Here is a 23,289-nt window from a genome sequence, read left to right as displayed (position 1 = left end):
TCACACTTCATTCTCTAAAGCAGAGATCTTCAACAGGGGGTCCGGGACCCCTAGGGGGTCCTCAGATTTGCTGCAGGGGGGGCAACAAATTATTGTTTGATAGTTTAAAAAATAAATGTATATATACATTAACATGAATACAACATATTATTTGTAAAGATAAATCTTTTTTTCAATTCACACAACATTGATGATAGGCTTACTGGTCTATAGGTAAGGTAGCCATTAGGTAGCCATCCACAGATACAGTTACACTTAAGGATTCACTGTGCCACATTTTAACATTAAAACATGATGTATAAATATATGAATATGTCAACATTTATCATTTTAATAGCTTAGTATTGTATGCACCATAAGCAGGTATGTGTAAAGGCTTCCGGCCGCCCTACACCTTACTGTAGGCCCAGTTTAATATGCTACTCAATTGTATACAATATATATATATATATATATATATATATTAAGAGGTTCCTGCTCCGTCTCTTTTTCAGCTGAGGGATCCTTGGCCTAAAAAACGTTGAAGACTCCTGCTCTAAAGAACTCTATAATTAAAATTAACCAAAAAATGATTCAGGGGGACAAATGAATTCTTAATGCAGTGCTGACCATTTTCATATTTTTTGTGCGTCCTCCGTTAATTGCTCTTTAGTTGCATAATACCCTGATAAACCTCTGTTGCAGGTTGAATAGCTCTTTCAAATAATAGCAAGAAAGCCATCACGCAGAAATAGCTGCAGGCAAACCCTCCAACCAAGGACGATTGGACTGCAGTTGCCAGTGAGCCTTTATTTAAAGGACTAAAATACTGGAAAAGTCAACTATATATGTGCCTGTAAGATGTAAGCCGTTGCATATGACACTGAAGGATGCTGTTCCTGTACTAAGTATTGTGTCGTCCATGTCAACACATGCGTTTAGCATGAAAATATTAATAAACAATAAAGTTGTAATAGAAGAATTCTTCAAAGAGCCAGCTTAGAAGTAAAAACCTTTGCTTGAACCGGAGTATGTCGAGTCTCAAATACCACTTGCTCCCATGTTGATAAGAGCATGGAAAACCTGAAAAATATCCCCTTTAAAGTAAATTTAGAACAGATGAAAAATGTGTGATTAATTGCCGATTAATCGCGAATTAACTGTGGACAATCATGCGATTAATCACAATTAAATATTTTAATCGATTGACAGCCCTAAGTGAAATGCAATGTGGCTGTGCTGACAGACTAGTGTCAAAAATATGATTTAAAAGTAAATATTATGAATCAAATTCAAGATAGATAGAGAAGAGCATTACGTCAAAATAAATTAGATCACTAGGCTTGATTCTTACACCTGTGAGTAGGAGTAAAAGTGAAGGATTTGTTTTCTTTTATCATTCATTTAAGTCCTAAATTAATTAAAATTTAGTAGTTTGATAAATACAGGCCTTGGGCTCAACTCAGATCAAAGGCCATATCCTCCAGCAGATGCCAATCAGAGAGATCAGATGAACCTACAAACATACAAAAATGAAAAGAATACATCACTTTAAGCAGATGTTTGCAGCACACTCCTCAGTATGTCCTGGGAAATCAGCAGCAGTCAATCACTAAGTTCTCTGGCCTTGATGTCTGTCTTTTCAACCTCAGCATCCAACTCATTCCCACAGCCTTCACAATCAATATGTGCAAAATTATGTCTTGATTAGTATGACCCTGAGAGGGGGGAGGAGGGAATTAATAATAACTAGATCCTCTTTGCCTTGCAGTATGAGGGGGAGAGGAGGGTTATTTAGCTTTTCAAAATGAAAGCGAATGAGTGGCAGTTACTCCAGGACCCCAGAGAAAGTCAGTATCGCAGTTTTACTTTTAATGTGCTCCTGAAAAAGTAAAAGCTCCGGTACAAAGTGAAAATGTTCTGCCACAGTTAAATATCACTGTGAGTCATATCATTAAAGTGCCGTGACTCACTTTGTCTCTCCTGTCCTTCAAATACCAGTCTAAGCTGACCTCAGTTCTCCCTTCGCCAGACCCGACTGCCGCCTGTCTCGCCTCAGTCTCTGGCAGTTCAGTGCCAAAACATTACCGCAGGTCCTTGGCACTGCCGCTGGGTCTGGTTGGCACCCTGGTATCATTGAAGTCCAACCTTGGGAACAAAGCAGCCCTTCCAAAAGCCAGCCAGTCCCCGGTATTAATAGGACTTAATATCCCATTGAGCGCACGATCCGAGTTTCCCTTTGAACCTTAGCACTGGGGATGATACAGACAAGCAAAGGAGGCTTCAATTTGATTTGCAGATGAGAAGAATAATTCAAGGTACAACTGTCGAGTTCCCCCGCATCGTAGTTTTGAAGTGCACTCGCCAGGGGAGGAGTTGTTCTGGAGAGGGAGAGTGGTGATGTGCCTTTTGTCTTAGTGCATCATTGTTTAGTAATGTGTTTCAGAATGAGGTGCATTTGGGAAGTGTGTTGGAAAGACAGGCTGTGACAGGTTGGTACTTTCAGCTGACTGCACCGAGGGCATGTCAGAACGCACAAAATGTGGGGAAAACGAAAGCCTCCCTTCGTGTTTCATTTGATGTCTGTAGCCTATCACAGAGGGTTAAAGCATCATCGGGTACCGTGTGAAGCATCACACAAACATCCCACAGTAGTACCTGTGGCATGAGAAAAAGTGTACTTGATTAGGTGTTCCTTTTTTTCCAGCAGGTAGCACAGAGGTGTTCGGTGCTGGGTAACGCTACTGGCAAATAGTTTTGTGTCTGGGACTGAAAAGATGTCTTTGTGTGTAGGCCAAGCTGTGGAGGCGGCAGATTTCATGATGCGCCATCAACCACACAAGCAACAGTGTGGCAGGGACAGAGAGGGTGAGAAAGACATGGGTGGAGTAGAGGAGGCCAGACAGAGTGACAAATACAAAGAACTATTAAGAAAAGAGATGATGAATGGATGGATAAATACAGAAAAGTGAAAAAGGACAGTATTGATGCTTCTGAGGCATCATTTTGTGCCTCCATGTAAGACATGCTTTCCTCTTTTCTTAACCCTTTTGTTGTCTTCCCGTCAACCATGCACTTGTTGTCCTCCCGAATCAAAAAAACATACACTTTTCAGAGGAATGTTATGTTGAGTGGATGAGTTTAGTGAGGATACTGTTTTAAAACTATTTAAGAAAAGAAAAAGAAATTCAAATTATATAAAATTGAATAAAACACCCAAAATGAAATAAAAGTGATCATTAATTGTACTTGCAAAGAACATTGTACTGAATCCATCCTTTTTTCTTGGTAATTTGTTTAAAGGGAAACCCATATTTCTGATATAGAAATTGTGAAAACGGGTCAAATTTGACCCGAGGACAACATGAGGGTTAAATGTGAACTGCGTCAATCTTGAACATCTGTTTACAGGTCTTGGAGGGTACAAACATGCGTATTATGTGAAAATAAATTTATGAAGCCTTTTGTGGATCCAGGGGTAGCTGTGTGAAGTCTGATAAATTGCCTCAAGTGAAGTTAGCGTACCAGACCTCTGTAGCCGGCTCCTGATCTCTGCCTGTGGCTACCGCTACTAGCATAGCACACGAGAATCTCTGACCGAACTAGGTTAGTTGTCTTGTATTGAGGGTAATGTAGGCACCGGGTTTTGACAAGGACAAAGAATATGTGGAATAAACAAGATAATATCTCTGTTTGTTGTTTTCTTTTAAACTGTCCATAGTGAGTCTGACAATGCTAAATCAGTGGATCACTCTTTTAATCACCTGTATCTATGTATGTATGTATGTATGTATGTATCTTGTAGTCCCTTGTGAGAACCACTAGCAAAGAGAACACAAGATCACACATCTATTCTGCAAATGAATGAACATATTGATTTTAATGTTTGTAATAATTCATTCACATATCAATACAGGAAAGATTTACCTCCTTTTTCTACCATCCCTACTCTACCTTCTCTTTTTATTTCTCTGCCCACACACATCTAAAACATCATATTTGTTCCCCTGCCGTCCTGGCATACCACCATTTCCTAATCTTCTCCTTTTTTCTTCTATTTATCTCTTCCCTCCCTGCTTTGCTGGTATGTCCCCCTTCCTCCCTCCTTCCCTCTCCCTCTGCAGCAAACAGTGCGGCCCACATTTTTTGCCAGGAAGTTTGAAGCCAGCGTGAACCAGGAGATAGTGAACCAGCTTGACGCCTACCTGTTTGGACCGTTTCCCCAGGGAACGCAGGCCCTAAACTCATACTGGGAGAACGTGTACGAGGAGCCAGATGGCGTGGCCACTCTGTCGGACACGCAGCTCACGTACTTCCACTCCTTCTCACGGCTGGGCCTGGCCAGAGCTGCCGCCTCGCTGCAGGGAAACCCAAAAGATCACAGCTGCAGGTTAGTCTCATGAACACATTCAGCTTTGCAAATGCTTGTTCGCTCATAATAGCATCATGACACACCTGCACCGACATCCACAGGTGCACTTGAGTTTGTTTTTACTCTGAAAAGCCAGCCACGCCCATGTTGGCATCAGAAACCACAACATCTATAAAAACCTTTTGTGTCGATGCATCGTCTGTCTGGCATCGTCTGTCTGGCATCACATGTGGTGGAAGTAGGATAACAAGGAACTCTGGGTAATCCTATTCATTTAGTAACATGATATGACAATTTACCCCAGATGATGAGGCTATATGAGTCATAGCATGGAAAGCTGTCCCTTCAGGCCAGTTTATTATTAGCGGAAATGTGTGAATTCCAGTGCTGTTAACATATAGTATGTGGTTAAAGTGATTAAAGTGAAAACCACACTATGTTTTCATACGTAATGGCCAAATGAAACATTTAGGCTTCATGTACTGTACTTCAGTAAGGGTCTTTTAACAGCATATGTTTTCAGTAGCATCTGGTGTAGGAGCATTTAAGGTTAGCTTTCCTTTAGTTTATTTGCACAGCGATGAAACCCAGACGCAAAGTGATTAAAAAAAAAACGGTGACAAATTAAATATGCTGATTGAGAACAGAAAGCAGAGGTGTAAAGTGCTAATTTGTGTATGTGTGACAGAAAGCCCTGTGTATCTCATCTAACCTCGAAACAAAAGATAAAACAACAAAAATGACACCTACAGTAGCACAAAACATTAAGATGGCTTTATGTTCATCTTAATGACATCAATGAACAATAAGATGACTTTTCCCCCTCATGAGACAAGAGAACGGAAAAATCTATGGAACACAGCACGAAGGAAAGCAGTCGTTTTAACAATGTCTGGAGACACACTGTGATCAGACCTGCTTTGGTTTATGTTGGCAGTCATCCATACTGCCATTTCATGTTGTTCAGGAAAGTTTCAAAAGTCATAAGGTAAACTGACTAAATCTTCGAGTGCAGCGTCGCTTGCTGTTGTAGACTAAATCTAGGAGGCAACGTGAAAGCGATCGCCTCGTGTCAGCTGAGATGGTCCTCTTACCGTGATGGTTTGCAACTCGTAGGCGGGGCGTCCAGGGGCAATGCCAATGCCAATGCCAGCCCCACGCCTCCCTCTCCCTCCGCTGCATTGTGGGTGTTCTGTAAAGTCCTGTGGTTAAAGCTTAGTGAGAAAGGAAACATGTTTCCATCTGTCAAACCTCAAAATGATCTATCGGCTTACAGCTGTTTCTCATACATCTGTTTAAAAAAAAAAAAAGAGCGAGGGCAGACCAGGGAAAAGGTGGTTACATACATGCATGTGCATATGTGTGTGTGTCTTTGCACATGTATAAACACAGAGAAAGGGGGGGCGGGGGTCTCCAAATCTCTGTCATTGCCAGGAAATGAGCCTGTGAGAAAAAGCTTTTCCTTAAGGAAAACAAGCAAATCTAGTCTGTAACATTTACATGTAAAAGCACCTTTACATAGCTGAGAGGCCAAAGGTCAAAAGGCAGGAAATAGAGAGACGTTTTGTATGTGTTTGAGTGTGTATGCATAGAACTCAACAGTGATGCTGTTGATGTGTCTGTGTATACATGTATGTTGCTTATACACACCTTATGTGTGTGTTTGTGCATGCGTGTGTGTGTTTAGGTGTATATTGGCGTCTTTGTGTCATCCCAGGAGTGTGTTTGTGTATACATATAAAATAAAACGCATGCAGATGCTTCACCTTATGTTCGAGTTGTATTTAGCCTTTTGGGTTAACTCTCAAGTCCTCATATGCAAACTGGACGTCAGGATGAAGTCTACGAGGTGTCTGTACGCTTTAATGGTGGGTTTTAATGGTGCTTTTCCATAGCTGAGTCCACATTCTTTCTTTCAATTTTCTTTGGGATGAAGCTAATTGAATACAGACGAGAAGGCGGGTTCACAATAAAAAGAATGATTTAGGTGGTATGTACAGACTTTCAGTTTCAGGAATGACCAATAGCACAGCAGGACTATATAAATGTTGTTGTTTTTTTCCTGCAACCATCTGGAATAAACAAATATTCCGTCTGCTGCACAACAACAAAGCTTTTTAACCCATTCCTGAAGTTGCGCATCTGCTTAATTTGTACATGGGAATCAAAATTATTATTATCAGTTATATTGGTAAATATTGATGCTTCTTTCCAATATTTAATGTTTTAATACAAAACAATGCATTTATATTTTGACTGTGTTTTACAAAAAGAGCAAGGACATATGTGGTAAGGAAATACAGCAGTAACAGTCTTTGAGAATTCTGGAAATACTGTCAGAGCAGCAGGAAGGTATTTATTTCTCAGAAAGTCAGAAAGACTTGAATGGAATTTTACTGTTTAAATCAGGTAATTTAAACAAATCAAGGTTTTGCTTTGAAATCTAAACTAAGCAGATAAGTCCTCGCTTCGGCAATGTACAGTACCAGTCAAAGGTTTGGAAACACTTCCCCAGTCACTTAAATGAGAAAATGTGTTCAAACTTTTGACTGGTACTGTATTTCTTATTTGAGTCCTGGTCTGAGGTCTCAAGTACGGTCACATGGTGTGTGTGTGTGTGTGTGTGTGTGTGTGTGTGTGTGTGTGTGTGTGTGTGTGTGTGTGTGTGTGTGTGTGTCCACATATTTTGCATGCGTGTAGAAGAAGTTCAGATGTGTTACCAACAGTTGGATGGGTCAGCCTCAGTGTGAGACTGGAGCAAGGGAAAGGAAAAGGCCACAGAGAGGGATTTGGCTCTTTTAGCAGCACACTGTGACTCGATTGGAGAGGCTGTGGCGTAAAAGCCTGAATGGAGCTTATGTGCAGGATACGCCCCGACCCCTTCTCACAATGGCAGCCACGTCTCTTTTGGGAACGACGGGGCCGGTGGGGGGAGGGGGGACAAGAGTAAAGGGACAGAAAGCAGGAGAGGAGGGCAGAGGAGAAAAACAAAGAGGAAAAGGCAGATGGGAAAATAGAGAAGAGGAGAAAGGGAGCAGGAGGGGAGGGATTGTGCTCCGCTATCCTTGTGGGTGTAAATATTTGCTGTTCTGCTTGTCAGAGTAGCATTTACCGGGACGGGTTGACTCCTGGTCCTTTAGTGGAATACTGATGAGGCTGTGGGCACTGGGGAGCAGGGAGGCTGTGTGTGTGTGTGTGTGTGTGTGTGTGTGTGTGTGTGTGTGTGTGTGTGTGTGTGTGTGTGTGTGTGTGTGTGTGTGTGTGTGTGTGTGTGTGTGTGTGGGTCGCGCACGTGCAAAAGAGGGAGATTAAAGGTGAATTCAAGCAGAAGAAGCAGATGAGACGAGGGTTGAGAAATCTGGGCGTGAAGGAGTCAGGACGTGTGCAGAGAGCAGCTGTAGAGTGTTCCCCAGCAGTGCCCACCCTGGCCCCTTTTTCATTTTTCCAGAAGTCACTCGGGCTGGCTGCCCCGAGGGCTGGCCCTCTGCCACATATGAAGCAACACACAAACAAATAACAGACTAGTCAGAGGGGCGAGACCTTCATTTGGCTTCAGCTGACTGGATTTGACCCAGTTCAACTTTGTTTCCGAAAACTTGTAATGTGTTCAGTGGGATTGTCTGTGTTCAGAACTCTGACTAATCTGAATCTGCTGCCAATACAGCCCATGACTTTTCTGTAATTTTCTGTAGCTAGCAGAACGCTGATGTCTCGACTGTCACATGTCTTCTTTAACCATCATTTCCACTTCAGAACCAGAGCACATGTTGAAGCAGCCAGCACAGAGTAAAGCAATAATTAGCAGAGAAGAAGCTTTAATAAACTGTTCACTAGTCTATTACTTATCTTTGATCTACTGCAATAGTCATGTACAAGCATAAAAATAGGGCATAGTAACCAATAAGCAATGCTTTATGGGTATTATCAGCATGTCAACACGTCTTTGACCAATTGTTTTAAGGTCATTGAATTAATGTTAACCATGTCACACAATCACAGAGCACATTGATTCCCCACTAATCTTCACTGCGAGCATGCATTAGCATTCAGCCACATTAGCATGTCCAAGGCTGGTTCCTTCCAGACGTTATCCAGATTAATCTAGATATTCACCTTCCCTTAGACTGTTGGCGCTGAAAAGCAGCACAGAGGGTAGGTCAGCACGTATCAGGTTTGCTAATGGATTCTCTCTCTCTCTCTCTCTCTCTCTCTCTCTCTGTTCTGCCAGGTACTTCCCCATGGGCCACCCAGTGTCGGTGCATCTCTACTTCCAGTCGGACCAGTTCCAGGGCTACCTGGTCAAGCACCACGCCACCAATCTGGCAACTAGCAAGCTGGAGACCATGGAGACCTGGGTTGCACCCAAGAAGAACTTTAAGCTAGCCACCCCTCACAGCAGCACATTCAGCAGGTTGCAGTTCGCAGAGGTGAGTCATTATATTAGCCCGCTAGAGGATTGATACCTGACACGAGCCCGATGGTACCCGACGGGCCCGGTGCGGACAGATATTTAGAAATGAAGTTCGGCTTCGGGTCGGGCTTGGTCACATCAGCGCGATAAGGCATTTGTTGTAAAATGGTGCTGCGGGTCCTTTAAGAGAGCTCTGTGTGTGTGTGTGTGTGTGTGTGTGTGTGTGTGTGTGTGTGTGTGTGTGTGTGTGTGTGTGTGTGTGTGTGTGTGTGTGTGTGTGTGTGTGGAAAGTGGGCAGAAGAGAGAGAAAAGAAGAGAAGAGAGAAAGAGGAAGCAGATGTGTAGATGCGACCGGAGTAGAGTTGGTGGAATAAGTTTAAGTTTTGTACACAGTGTGTGCGGTGTCCAAAATAAACCCTAGACTGAAAAGCCAAGTTCATTCATTTGCTCACCAGAAACGGGATTTTAACACATTATTTATTTATAACGTCGGCCCTGGAGGTAACGAGTCTCCCTTGGTTTTCTGAAGCAATCAGGAAAGGTCCATTAAAACTGTATTATCAGTTTACACGGACATTTGCCTTGCATCACATGCTCCGACAATCAATCAATCAATTTGTATTTGTCACATGAAATCTTACGAGGTGCACAATTTATCATGAGCCAGAATGTGGCCATCAGATCGGCACATAGAAAAACAGTCACTTGGATGGCACTGGGACTCCAGGATCCAGCCAAGTTTTGGCGAAAGTACACCACAGCTCCCGACATCTTGCTTTTAAATCGACGGAGGCCAACCAGCTCACTGTCCTACGCCTGCATACTGGCTAGCAGGATGCCCAGCAGAGAAGTTGCAATCGGTGTTCAATTACTCCACGATTGTCTGGTGCCTCCTCTGATGTAAAGATGGAGATGAACGGAGAGATGTTCTGTGCTTGTCGACTTAGTTGGGATCATTGCTAATGGTCGTAGCTGATAGCCACTTTCACCTTTTCCTCTGTGTTTACTCTGATGTTTACATTTGAAAAACTTTGACTTGGATACTGGTGAGTGATATCCTGATGAGCGAGGATGCAGAGATGGTCTTGCTAGCTTGAGCTGATCTTCTCCAACTTTTCCACGCTGTTTATTATGATTAGCTGGCTAGCTAGCCCAGGCTAGCAAAGTTGGCAGGAGACTGGCAAGTTGATTAGCCACATGCCATCACCCGTCCAACGTCAACCACATAAAGCACAACTAATGTTAGACATGTCTGCGTACATTTTGCGGAGCTGACGGAGAGGCGACTGGATAAGTCCGTGCCTTCTAAATTAGATCTGGAATTGACAGAATGACACAAAAATCAGCATAAAAACATATATAATTAGAGGTGAGACATACAGCTCATTGCCATGGTGGCTTTATATTCATTGCAATGGCGACCTTTCCAAGACTCAGAGCAGCATCGCGCATCCCCACACAATTAAACTGGTGCCTGTAATGGCCTTGTAAAATGTAAATTGATTGAATTCATCCAAGTTTATAGGGATGAGCGCTTCATGTGCTGCTTATTTGTTGTTTCCTAATAGAACGTCTTTTCACCTTCACACTGGAATGCTTCCCTTGATTGTCTTGTTATGTTAATCTGTGTTTCTGTTTACCACAACGCCTGTTTAGAATACAGCAGCTCGGCTGTGATGTGACAGCCACAGAGTGTCTTTTTAAAAAGGCCAAAATTAACCGAGTGAATGTAAATTGTCTCTGGTTTATCATGCACAGCTTTGTAGGAAGCAGAAATGGCAACAAACTTGAATGAATTTGTTTGTGCCCGCGGACCACAGTCGTACACCTGGACACGGCTTGACCCTGTTTTACAGCTTCCAGCTGTCTGAATGTGAGTTCAAAAAGATCCAGACAGCCATGCGGGTCCCTGTATGTGTGCGTCTACCCTGTGAAACCGTGAGTGACAGAGACGTGATGTGGGCTGTGGCTTTTATCTGGATGCTCAGCCTGAGAAAGCGTTCCGTGTCTGGCACTGTGCAGTGGCTGTCAGTTAGTCAGTCTGTCCACCTGTCATTCAAAACGCGAGCAGAAGGAGACTGAATAAGACGGCACAGCGTAGCAGCGCTAACTGCGCTTTTTCTCATTTTAGCAGATATGACCCATTATACTAAAGCTATACGCTGGAGTTTGCCAGATAAACCATACTGTATGGTTGGCTTAACAATGTGTTCCCTGTCCTCCTTTAGATATAAAGGAAGACAGATATGTCTTTCTTTTCACTCCTCTACTGCCGCCTCCCAGCTGCCTTTATAGGCCTTTTTACAGCATGATTTAGTGTTGGAACACTTACTGCCCACACAGTTAAAATTAGTATTTCCCCTCAAGTCAGACTTGACATTGAGAGGCATATTACTCTTTTTTGAACAAATCTTTTTCAGTAGAATGACTGACTTTGACTGATGGCTTAGTCCTTGCTCTACCACAGTGTACATATGTATCGTGGTAGAGGATATACAGGGGGTGACAAAATAACAATTTTATGTATTCCAGTACAGCAACCTACGGCCTCGAAAATTATGAACAAGTGGAATCAACATTTGTCTGACATAGTCTCAAAATACTGTGATTTGAAATGTGGTGGACTTTAATGTGACTGCTTCCTGCCTCATCTGCAAGGAGAAACTTGCTGTTCCGGATATAATTTCAAAGGCTATCTGTTTCCACTCTTTATGCTACACTAAGCTAACCAGCTGCTGGCTTCTTGTCTGTCTATTTTACAGAAAGTGGTATCAAATTTCCAATCTAACTCTCGGTAAATAAGTGAATAAGCACATTTCCCAAAATGTTAAACGATTTATTTAAGTCTGTTTTGATGCCTCACAGAAAATGTCCTGGTCTCTGTCTTGCGCTGTCTGTTCTCCAACCTTCCTTCCTAATTCATCGCTCCACAGTGTATCTTTATTAGCAAGCATCCAGCCGTCTTACCCATAGTCCCTCAGTAGTGTAAACGTGTCCCGGGGGAGTCTTCTGGTGCTGCTGGTGAGCACCTGTTTTTGATTACCCTCACAAAAAGTGCCACTAATAAGCCTCTGAATCAGGCCTCCAGGGATATTGATGCCCTTTGGTTTTAAGCGGGGCCAGATGTAGACTAAGGCTGTCCATGCTGCTGCCTGATTAAATTGACCTCCTGTCTTTTTTAATGTCGGTGTGGGCGCCAGCAAGAAAAGGTCTGCAAGGTTGCCAGGTCAGAAGAAAGAAATGGAATAGAGGTGGATTATGAAATGGGAGCATTTTATGTTTTCTATTACCGGTAAATCAGGTATAGAATTGAGCAGAGGATGAAACATGTAATATGGGTAATCAATACGAATGATGAGTTTCTCCTTCTGCTTGTCAGGTCAACAGCAGAAGGTAAAGGAGGGTTAAATCTGCTGAAATGAACAGTTGTTGACAGTAATTGCTGGTTATGAAGGGGAAATCGGAGTAATTGGTTCAAGTGAGTAAACAGTGTGAGTAAACAGGCCAGTAGAGAGATGGGGGGGAAAGGGGGATAGAGGTCACAATGAGATTGCCAGATCAGCATTACTTCTACAAAAAGCATGTCTTTTTAAGTATAGCTATGAGCAAAAGAATGTCATAAGCCCCCAACTTGGTGAGCGGTCATGAGGCTTGATTGGGTATTGGTCTTAAGCCAAAGCTTATTGGGGAGAAGGAGCAAGGGACAGGTTGAGTGTGGAGGTCATGGTAAGCTGGAGGCTGAGGCTGTAATAGGCCAGAAGTTAATCCCTGTTTGACCCACTCTCAAACTGGAAGAAAGGATTTCTTGCTACTGCTGGCTCCGTCTAGTACCTGCAGATATTCATATAAGTTAATCACCAAGAGAGTGATACCTTAGTCACAGAAAAAATTATTACAAACATTTAAAGCGATAAACTTTGTAAATGTAGTTTCTGCAAACTTTTAGCTGATGTAAATAGTAGTGCAGTGTATTTGAGTGGGCATAAGGACCTCAAGCTCTCTGCATAGAAATACAATAGGTCAATTTACAGTACTATGTCTGTGCGTGCTGTATATCCTGTGTGTGTGTGTGTGTGTGTGTGTGTGTGTGTGTGTGTGTGTGTGTGTGTGTGTGTGTGTGTGTGTGTGTGTGTGTGTTGGTGCAAAAAGTGAAAAGCCACTCGTCTGGCCTGAAACTGCTCGAAAAAGTGGAACTTGCACTGCCGCACCACATTATTTATGTTGCACTTTACAGTAGTTGTTTGTTGCCGAATGTCCCCTCCTACAGTACCCACAGCATGTGAACATTGTCAGAATCTCCTGCTGACAACTCTAACTTTAGTCTGCCTTTTGCAGGCTCTCTCCCAATACTCCCTTCACTTCTTTCTGGGGCTCAGAACGAAAGTGCTGCCAATCAATTGGGGATGTAGTCTGTGCCAATGAGTCAGCCTTGAATAAAGTGATGAGCTACAAAGGTGCCAGACAAGAGAGTTGATTAGTAATTTAAAGAGAAAAGAACCAAGGTCCAAGGGGCAGAAATGGCAGAGGTCAGTCCAATAATTGAGATGAAAGTGAGGTGTCTTTTACGGTTGGCCAAGACAGACACACACACACTGTCTCATTTATGCAAGTAATGTCTATTTATACTGTACATCTTAATCTCAATTCTCAAAGGATGAAATACAGAGTCAGTTCCAGTCAGCCATTGATCGTCCAGCAGGGTGAGGTTGTGTTAATCAGCTACCATTGTAAGGATGAGCGCTTCCTAAAGCCGCCATCCCTCTCCCATTTCCCAACATCTTTCTGTGTGTGTGTGTGTGTGTGTGTGTGTGTGTGTGTGTGTGTGTGTGTGTGTGTGTGTGTGTGTGTGTCCCATCTCCCCCATCAATCTCGATCGTTCCATGTGTCTCATTTTGCATACCGCACGGTTTTGCAATCTCTGCAATCCAACACACACAGATCACTTCAGTTGCAGTCTTGACCGCAATAAAGGCATTAAAGGCAATTAGCTGTACTTTTTTAGGTGGGGCTCAATTTCATTCCAATTCAAATCAAGTCTTGTTTTGTTAAATCATAAGTTCAAAAGACACGACATCTCAGTTTAATCAAACTAACAAATGTGTATGCTAAATGTTAATTATGTAAGCGTACAGGACGTAATCATCTTAAATTGGCTCAATGTTCCACTGGCAGTCCTCCAGTGTGCGGCAGGCTGGCAGCTAGTTCCATGTTCTGCAGCCAGAGACACTGTATGTCTCATAACTCACCAGATATATATTTGACTTTGGCATTATCTGTTACATTTTTATATTCAACCTATTTATCTCAAAATGGTCACAGAGAATGCAGCATTCTGGGTCTTTGTTGAAGCACTGAAACCTCATTTTTATGGAAGTTTGCTCCCAAGACTACCTTTCTTTGCGTCAGAAGGCTGTGTTTGCATACAATGGCTGTATGTACAGTGTCTTCCTCTGTTTGGGTTTCTTTTCTACTGATGTCAGGTTGTAATCTTCTCCACTGTAGTTTATGTGTAGGACAAATAATGGTGTTCATTGCCCTTCCTTCACTCTATCTCTCTGAAATGTGTTCAGAGCGTAAACAGACATGCATTTGATCTTTACCCCTAGGGGATGTGGTCCTCAGCCTGCCTCTCATGTTCCTTGTCAAAGATATACTCTGGCATACAGTACCAGCAACTGTGGACAAATAGACTGTAACGTGCAGGATGAAACAATCGGGCTTGTCAGCTTCTGCATATTATAACATTATATAACGGCTGTGTGGAGGGTTGGGCTGGAGTGTGCTGCTGTTTAGTGAAAAAGTAGATGCTGAAGATTATTTCTCTTGATAATTCAGTGCAGATATTGGTTGGTCGTAACAGTATGGTCAAAAGGCAATGCATGCACAGCATATGTTACTTATTTCTGTTCACTGTGCACATGCAGCATCCTCTCCTTGTCTTTCTTGTCACCTCATTCTGTCACTCACTCTTGTCTTCCTGTTTTCTTTCCCTCTGATTTCCTTATTCTCCATTTTTTCCACTCTCAGATCGGTACTGAGTGGGATGCCAAAGAACGTATGTTCAGAAACTTTGGCGGCCTGATGGGCCCCATGGACGAGACAGTGGGCATGCAGAAGTGGAACAAGGGTCCTAACATCACCGTCACAGTTGTGTGGATCGACCCCACCAATGTCATCGCGGCCACCTACGACATTCTGATCGACGCCAGCGCAGAGTTCACACACTACCGCCCGCCGCTCAACCAGCCTCTGCGGCCCGGTGTGTGGAGCATCCGCATCCTGCACCACTGGAGCCCTGTGGCTGAGATGCACTTCCTCATTGCCCCGTTGGCCTATAACAAGCACCAGCCAATACGACAAGGTGAGAGAGAGATTCAAACAGCCATTTATTGTAGCTTCATCATAACACAAAATGACTATTGATTGTATTATTTGTACAAATAGCCTTGCCAGACTGTTCCTTAACAAATAATCATTCATCAAAAAAGTACTTAAGGTGTTACTCCGAATGCCAAACTCTCTGCTCTTTGTGTCAGAGCGTAATGTTGTTTTCACTCTCACTACATTTATCTTACAGTTATAGTTACTAGTTACCAGTATATTAAGATTTTATATAATCCACATACATCACAAATCTCCATCTTCTTCAAGTAATTTTTGTCCTAAGATCTAAAAGTTATATTTTACAACGTGAACAAAAAGTGAAAACACAGAAACAGTCAGTGCATTGGGAAAACTTTGACCTGTTTTAGTCCAACTGGTTTCATTAATTTTCTAAAACAATTCCATTATTTACTTGATTTTAGGGAAATGGGCTCCTTTTATTTTGTCTTCCATCCAAATTCTCCCATTTATTTATAGAACATTCTAAAGGGGATTTCTAAAAGATTATTATAAATTATCTAACCAGACTGGCATTGACACATTATTTTAAGAAGAAAAAAAAGACTCAGTAACTAATTGATAATAATTTAATGAGATGGGGTTTTCTTTTTGTTGCAGTGTAAAACATATGATCATAATATGATTTAAAGTAGTTTTAAATTAAAGTAATATTAACTCCACCTTACATTGAAATGCTGAAGGTGAATGCACATATAATAATAATAATCCAATAACATAAAATATCAAAACACTATGAAAGGGGCCACTCTGGAGAATGAGTACTTTTACTTTTCATACTTTTACTTAAGTAGAAAAATTGAATGTAGGACCTTTACTTGTAATGGAGTATTTGTACAGTGCAGTATTGTTACTTACATACTTCTTCCAACACAGAGTGTATCTAATTTTGGGGCTAGTTAAGCACTTTGGTCAACTATTGTAGTTTTAAAAAAGCTATATAAATAAACTTGAACTGAACTAATATTTTGTCGTGCATCATAAATCGTTAACAGTTCAATCAACAGTCTGACAGTATGAGCAAAAACTCAGCACTATAAGCATTACAAAGAAAGGTATTGCAGAGTGGAGTTGAATACATAGTAACTTGTAATAAATGCATGATGGACAAGCTCATTTTAGCTTTGAATCTTTACTGCAGATCAGTTGTTCAAATACAGGATGCTAGAAAATGAAATTACAGAGCTTGAATACACAAAGTGGTTATGCTTGACAGACCAACATAGTGTCCCAGAGTGTCTTTGCATTCACTGTGAAGTAACGATAGCTAGTTTAGGTGCTCTAAAATGTCTGCAGACCCACACAGAGCCTCGTATTTGCATTGATGCCCTTTCTAATCAAGCCTCTGGGCCTCTGCAGAGCCTGGTAGTTTGTCATCAAGTCACCCTTAATAACCCAGCGAGCTGCTCATACACACTAAACAGAGTGTTAAACAACAGCGCACTTAGCCCTCCAAAAACAATGACACAATTAAATCAATCAGCCAGCATGGACAAGGGGTAAGACTGCATTGTTGCGGCCTGTAAGCAGCCAGTTTGCTCTGAAATCACATGAGAGTTGAGACGCTAGCTTCGGCATAATCGTGTCTTTCTCCTTTTAATAATCTCACTGAGCCGTTTTAATGATGGGAGACAAACAACAAATAAAGTTACAGCTTTGTCTTCGACCTGAGTCTCAGTGGGGCTGTTCGGGGTCTGTTGTGCGACAGTGCGAGTTAAATATTCATCTCTGGGTTTTCAGCTGTTTAAGTTAATTATGCTCTGGCTTCCAGGGCCCTGGGTAGCTCACCTGTTAGAGCAGGCACCCATATTCAGAGGCTCAATCCTCAACGCAGCCGCTCAGTGTTTGAGTCCGACCTGCAGCCATTTGCTGCATGTCTTTTCCCCTGTCTCTCCCCCCTTTTCTGTCTACAGCTGTCCTGTCTATTAAAGGCTATAATGCCCAAACAATTATGTGTGGAGAAATGTGCCAGGTACTAATTTAACAGTGTGTCACCGTAACACATTTATTTCCATAGTGTTGTAGCTCAGCTGTAAGATTAGTAGCATCAGATAGGGTCAGTTGCCATTTGTTGGATTCACTGGTGATTTGTTTGTGATTCATTGATTCAAATGGTACAGTATGGACAAAAAAATAGAAACACTCCTACCATGAAGTAACACAATTCAGCCTCCAGCCCAAAATACTGTGAATCAACACCTCCTTAAGTCAGTTTTGACACTTTTGAAGTAAAAGTACATAAGTATTACCAGCTACGTAAATTCACTCGGAAGTATCAAAAGGGAAAGTACTCATTATGAAGACTGCCCGTTGCAGAATGAGATTATTATACTACTAAATGTGATGTTGTTGGATTACTGTGTAGCAGCATTTTACCGTTGTCAGAGTGTCACTTAGTCTCCTGTAGACCAATATGCCATGTTTAAACATGGTTTGGTTTTTAAAAACTTAATCTCAAAAGTAACTACTAACTCTGAATGAATGAATGAATGAATGAATGCCTTTATTGTCATTGCATTTACGTACAATGAGATTGTAGAGCCACTTTAGTAAGGTGCATCATTATAAAACATATAGTATCTATGTAAAACTCATCAAGGTTCATTATTGTAAAACATACAATATATGTAAACATCATCAAGGTGCATCATTATAAAACACACAAGATATATGTGAAACTAATCTCACAACACATTCATTACACACACACACACACACACACTCTCACACACACACCATTCGTACCATCACGTCTTTCCTACCCGCACATTCTAACCATAACACAAAAGCATAAGAACACAACTTGCCCACTCTTACACTAAGTGGTTAATAAATATTCTAAAATGATAAAGCGCTGAGTAACTGTGCAAACCGCATCATTAAAAAAGTTTAAGAAGTTTAGCTTCATAATTTAAGACTGTTATGGCGTCGGGAAAGAAGCTATTCCTGAATCTACTAGTCCTTGTTTTTAGACATCTGTAGCATCTCCCTGAGGGCAAGAGCTCAAACAGTGGGTGACCAGGGTGAGAACAGTCTTTTGTAATCTTGGTGGCTTTTGAGAGCATTCTTAAGTTGTCAATTTCCTCTAATGAGGGAAGAGGACAACCAACCAACAATCTTCTGTGCCGTGTTGATAACTCTCTGTATTCGTTTTTTGTCTGCTACAGAGCATCCAGCATACCACACAGTCACACAGTTCATCAGGATGCTCTCTATGGAGGAGCGGTAGAAGAGTACCAGTAGCTTCTCAGACAGGTCTTTTTTTTTTAGAAGTCTGAGGAAATACAGGCGCTGTTGTGCCTTCTTTACTACTGCCGTGGTATTATCCGTCCATGTCAATTGGTCCGAGATGAGGGTTCCCAGGAATTTAAAGCTGTGAACCCTCTCTACAGAGTACCCGTTGATGAAAAGAGGGAGGTGGTCGGCATGGCACTTCCTGAAGTCTATGATTAGTTCTTTGGTTTTCCCGGTGTTGAGAGACAAGTGTGGTGTCGTCGGCAAACTTCATGATGGTTTTACTGGGGTGAGATGGGTTACAGTCATGTGTGTACAACGAGTACAACAGAGGACTCAACACACAGCCTTGAGGGGAGCCGGTGCTGAGAGTGAGGGTAGATTTGTGGCAGCCAAGCTTCACACTTTGGGGCCGGTTGGTTAAAAAATCCAAAATCCAGTAGCAGATATGAGAGGAAAGGCCAAGGTTAAACAGTTTTTTGATGAGGATGTCTGGGATGATTGTAGCTATAATCTACAAAGAGCATCCTCACATATGTTCCACTGTGCTCTGTGTGCTCTGTATGATCATCATTAATGTATTGGAGTAAATATAGGCCTGTCTTACTACTGTGATTGCATACTTACAGCAAGACTATGTAACTTTTAAATTTAGAAATAACCCAATCTACCTCACAAATGAAAAGTTGCATTCATAAGCAATAAAATGCACCTTTATTCAATTCAGTAGACCTAAGAATATTCCTGCTACAGTCTCACTTGGTCTGGTATGACGAGTAGCATATAGTGGCTAATGTTAGCAGACGGTAGATAGATATTGCTGACATTATTGAGTCAGTTCACTGACTTTAGGACTCTTCTAATCCCTATGTGCTACTGTTACACTAGGTTTTAGCATTTAACAGATAAACAATTTTATCGCAAAAAATAAAACATAGCAATCCTCACCAGAAATAAGTGGAATTTCAATGTTCCTATGTGCTGTTGTTGCCACTTGTGGCCACAGTGGCTGCTGTTCAGCAAAAGTGATAGTCACACTTTGTATCAGAACATGTGATGGTTTAGATGCTTTCTAGCCTTGTGTTAGACTGTGTATTAAAATACCAATGGATTAGGGAGTGGTAGCGGGCTCCAGTTATATATATGGGTGTTTGGGCTACCCTTGGTTTACATTTGGATTAAGGATTGGGCCTTTAATTCAATTTCAATTCAATTTTATTTATAGTATCAAATCATAACAATAGTTATCTCAAGACACTTTACAGATAGAGTAGGTCTAGACCACACTCTTTAACTAACAGCATAAGAAATGGCTGATATTAAAGGTGCTGTAGGTAGGATTGTGAAGATCCAGAAAAAAATTGAACATCGACAACTTCTCAGTCCCTCTCCCCCCCTTTCCGCTAAAGCCCAAAAAGGTCATCTAAGACCCTCCCCCCACAAGGGAGAATGAATGTGTGTGCATGATCAGTGATTGACACGCAGTTAGACCCCCCCCCCCACCCCCCCTCTGGCCCTGATTGGTGCATCTGAACAGGGAGCGGTGGAATCGCACTACAGGCTGTAGGTGGTACCAGAGGAGCAAGATTTTTTTTTTTTATGACCTGCTTCATGTAGTTCTACTGGAACATAGGGTCAGTTTCAGCAAATATGACAGAAAGCTAGTTTTATAAGTCTTTCTTACGGTATTTTTAAGTAGGGTTAAATCATAAACATATATTTTATAATTTAAGGATACATAATTATTAGATCATTAGATAGAGGTATCTACTTTTTAAGTGGAGTTTATAGTCATCATGTAATAATCTCGTGAATGCCTGTCTTACTGTGGGCTGTAATGTGTGCTTTAGTCTTAGCCGTTCCATCCACCCGCCTTTTAATTTACTGCCATGTCTGGCACCAGGTTTCACTCCTACTGTACATGCAGTGCCAGTAAAACTTTATGACAAGGCCTTCCACCCGCATTGGCAGCAGCACACTCATGCGCACGCACACACACACACACACACACACACGGACACACACACACAGACAGAACTCTACACCGATGCACGACTTCATACTATAACACTATCTGCTACCACAAAGCTAGCTGGCATGGTATGGACATCACCTTGCCTGGTGCAGGGCCTTATGTCTGAATGCGTCTTTTCTGTCACCAGTGCATGAAAAGCACTGATGTGTGCTCAGCCATGCTTAGAAAGGATGGCTTTTGCCCCAGTTAGAGTACCAGTGAGGAATTTACAGCTCCAGTGGAGCTCAGGGTGGAGACTGTGTTTCAAGGGGAAGTTGTGTCTATGTTTTCTGTCTTCCTGCCGGGTTTGACTGTCATGGGAAGAAAGAATGAGGGCGCGTCTGACCGTTTCCTTAAAGTCAGCATTGCAGTGGCTTGACATACCACATCAAAGAATGGAATTTAGGGTGTCCAGTCGTAAAAATCAATCCAAGTTAATTAGCAACCAAGCTTTTCAAATAATAATAAAGCAAATCACATCCTCTGCTTTGATATTTTACCATTCATGTCTCCCTTTTTTTCCTTCTCTCCCCTTCCTTTCCATACAATTCCCTCCCTTGACCACTTATTATCAACTTTTCACACATCATCTATCTCCTTCTCCGTTCTCTCTTTCTTCCTTCCCACGTATCTCCAGAGGATACTTTGAAGCTTCACAACGGGCCAGCGAAGAACAGCTACATGGAGCAGAGCTTCCATGGCCTCAACCCGGTGCTCAACATCCCCGTCAGCCTGGGTTACGTGGAGCAGGCCAAGAGGAACGCGGCCCTGACCGGCCCAGAGCTCGAGCGTTGGTTAGACAGCCTGGTGGGCGAGTTGTGGGAGGCTGCCGACATCTGCGCCGTGGGCCCTACAGCCTGCCCTGTCATGCAGGCCTGCCCTAAGAACCCTTGGAGCTCCCTGAGCCCAGACCCCAAATCCCAGCTGGGAACCCCGCGCGCAGACGGGCGCATCAGGTAGCAGCGAGGCCTCCAGCTGGACAGGAGGCCACGGCACAGGAGATTCACTGTTGATTTTTATTTATTTAAGGGGTTTGCTGCAGGTGGAGAAAGGAAAAGTGTTATTCCTCTGTCTCGTGAGAAGAGGGAAACAAAAGAAAAAGTGGATTTCCTTGGGAGGTTGATGAGGGTGTCTGGACAGAAAACGGGGAGAATGATTTTCAGATCCTCCCACGGGGTTCCTCCTTTTAGGGGATTATGCTGGCTTTGCTATTTCAGTTTCTCAGTGTATTTATTTTTCTTCTCATGGCTGAGTTTTACTGTGATCAAACGTTGCAATTTTTGAGCATTTATTTTGCTGCTGAATGAATTATGAAGTCAGCTTCTAAAGCCCTGCGCGGGGCACAGCAGTCATGCGACACTGGTAGCAGACGAGGTTCTGCTGCGAAAAGGCCTTAGCTGTAAGACATACAAGAGGAGGTAGCCTGATACTGAATTAAATGTTCCTCCTCAAGTGTAAGTCCACATAAACAAAATGTGATGAGATCTGAGTGTTCAGATACACCCAAACAGTCGAAAAAAGATTGTTTTGATACGACTCAAATGCAGCACTATTAAAAGCAAATTTCCTGTTTATGGAGAACAAATATTTTAGCATTATTAAAGCTAATTCCTGCGAAACTCTTTGAGTTTCTGATAGTTCAGTGGCTCAGTTTGTAAATCAGTAGAATAAATCAGTAACAGCAGCCCAACTTCTTCTAGTTCAGTGCCTGATCAGGATGTGGAACTGTTGTAACCATCTGCTGCAGTCTCATTTCGTAAATATGGAAATAGAGAAATGCAAATACAGAGACCTTCTCAGAATAATTAAACCTATTTGGATTATAATAGAAATTTAATGTAGACATTTTAGTGTTCTAAATTCATAAATGCTTAATTTGTGGTTGTTGTACAATAGTATTTTAAGACTTCACATAGTGTAGGTTTGTTTTTAATAAAAACCCAGATGTTTTTTTACAGTAAAAGGCAGAGGGCGTCTTAGTTTTCTTACAAACCTGCCTCAAACTTGAAACACAATTATCTCAAACTGACCTTAAAATACTCATCCTCATTTTCAGCATCATCTCTTTTACTTTCTTCCAGTCATTTTGATGACACTTTATGTAGAACATGATTATACAAGAAGTCTCAAAAGTTGTGTGAATGAGGAGGGGGGAGGGAGGGAGGGGGGGGGGGGGAGGGGGGGGGGTGTGAGTCCATGAGTCGCTATTTATTTATAAGTTTATATTAATACTGATATTTTTAGTCAGTGACTAAATAACTGCGACGCTGCCTTGGCAGCATGATAAATATTTTTTTGTATAGAAAGCCGCCTTTATTTACAAAGGCCAACACCCCAAACTTTTACTGTAACCTTTTTATGGCCCGCACCTGTGTGTTAGTCAGTGTTGTCCTGTCTGAATAGATCTTCTTGTCTTGGTTTCTTACATGGCTGTTTGCCAAGTGCATCACAAGAGAAAGCCACCCTGACCTGTGAGGTCAGAGTTCAGCCACCGCTAACAACCTCACCAAACAGCGAAGGTGAACAAAAACACTTTTCACAACCCGAACACATCGGACACCATCTGGATCGAGGAGAAACTGTGCTTTTTTTTTGTTGGTGTTTGATGGTTCCTGTCAGTTTCAGAATGATAGTGAGTGGTAGTGATCTTCATGCTGTGACAATATTGTACAATTTCAAAGTGACTATTATATCGTGTCTTGATTGCAAAATGCATAATTTATTAGATCAACTCTATCCAAGTACCTTTTCTGCCATCAAGACAATCCCTGGACATTTGAGACAAGTTAATCACTCTGAGGGTAGCTCTGTACCACAGCCCATCCACAACAAGAGGTACGCTCAGATATTAGTTTTACTTTGAAATAAGTTTCATCT

At 42.1% G+C, this 23,289-nt stretch overlaps 1 protein-coding gene across 1 annotated transcript in view; it reads left to right on the top strand.

The window, feature by feature from the left end:
- xylt1 (xylosyltransferase I) overlaps nucleotides 1-22,557 on the top strand; it is an 81,077-nt gene extending 58,520 nt beyond the window's left edge. The window contains exons 8-11 of the mRNA XM_028599648.1: nucleotides 4,104-4,369; nucleotides 8,580-8,778; nucleotides 14,790-15,123; nucleotides 21,050-22,557. Coding sequence (XP_028455449.1) covers nucleotides 4,104-4,369; nucleotides 8,580-8,778; nucleotides 14,790-15,123; nucleotides 21,050-21,372 — 1,122 coding nt within the window. The 3' untranslated portion in view covers nucleotides 21,373-22,557. The remainder of the gene's footprint in view (nucleotides 1-4,103; nucleotides 4,370-8,579; nucleotides 8,779-14,789; nucleotides 15,124-21,049) is intronic.
- The last annotated feature ends 732 nt before the right edge of the window (nucleotides 22,558-23,289 follow it).

The sequence above is a fragment of the Perca flavescens genome, chromosome 2 (assembly GCF_004354835.1).
Source record: "Perca flavescens isolate YP-PL-M2 chromosome 2, PFLA_1.0, whole genome shotgun sequence".
NCBI lineage: Eukaryota > Metazoa > Chordata > Actinopteri > Perciformes > Percidae > Perca > Perca flavescens.
The sequence above is the reverse complement of the archived record's forward strand: the minus strand, read 5'-3'. Positions and strand labels throughout refer to the sequence as shown.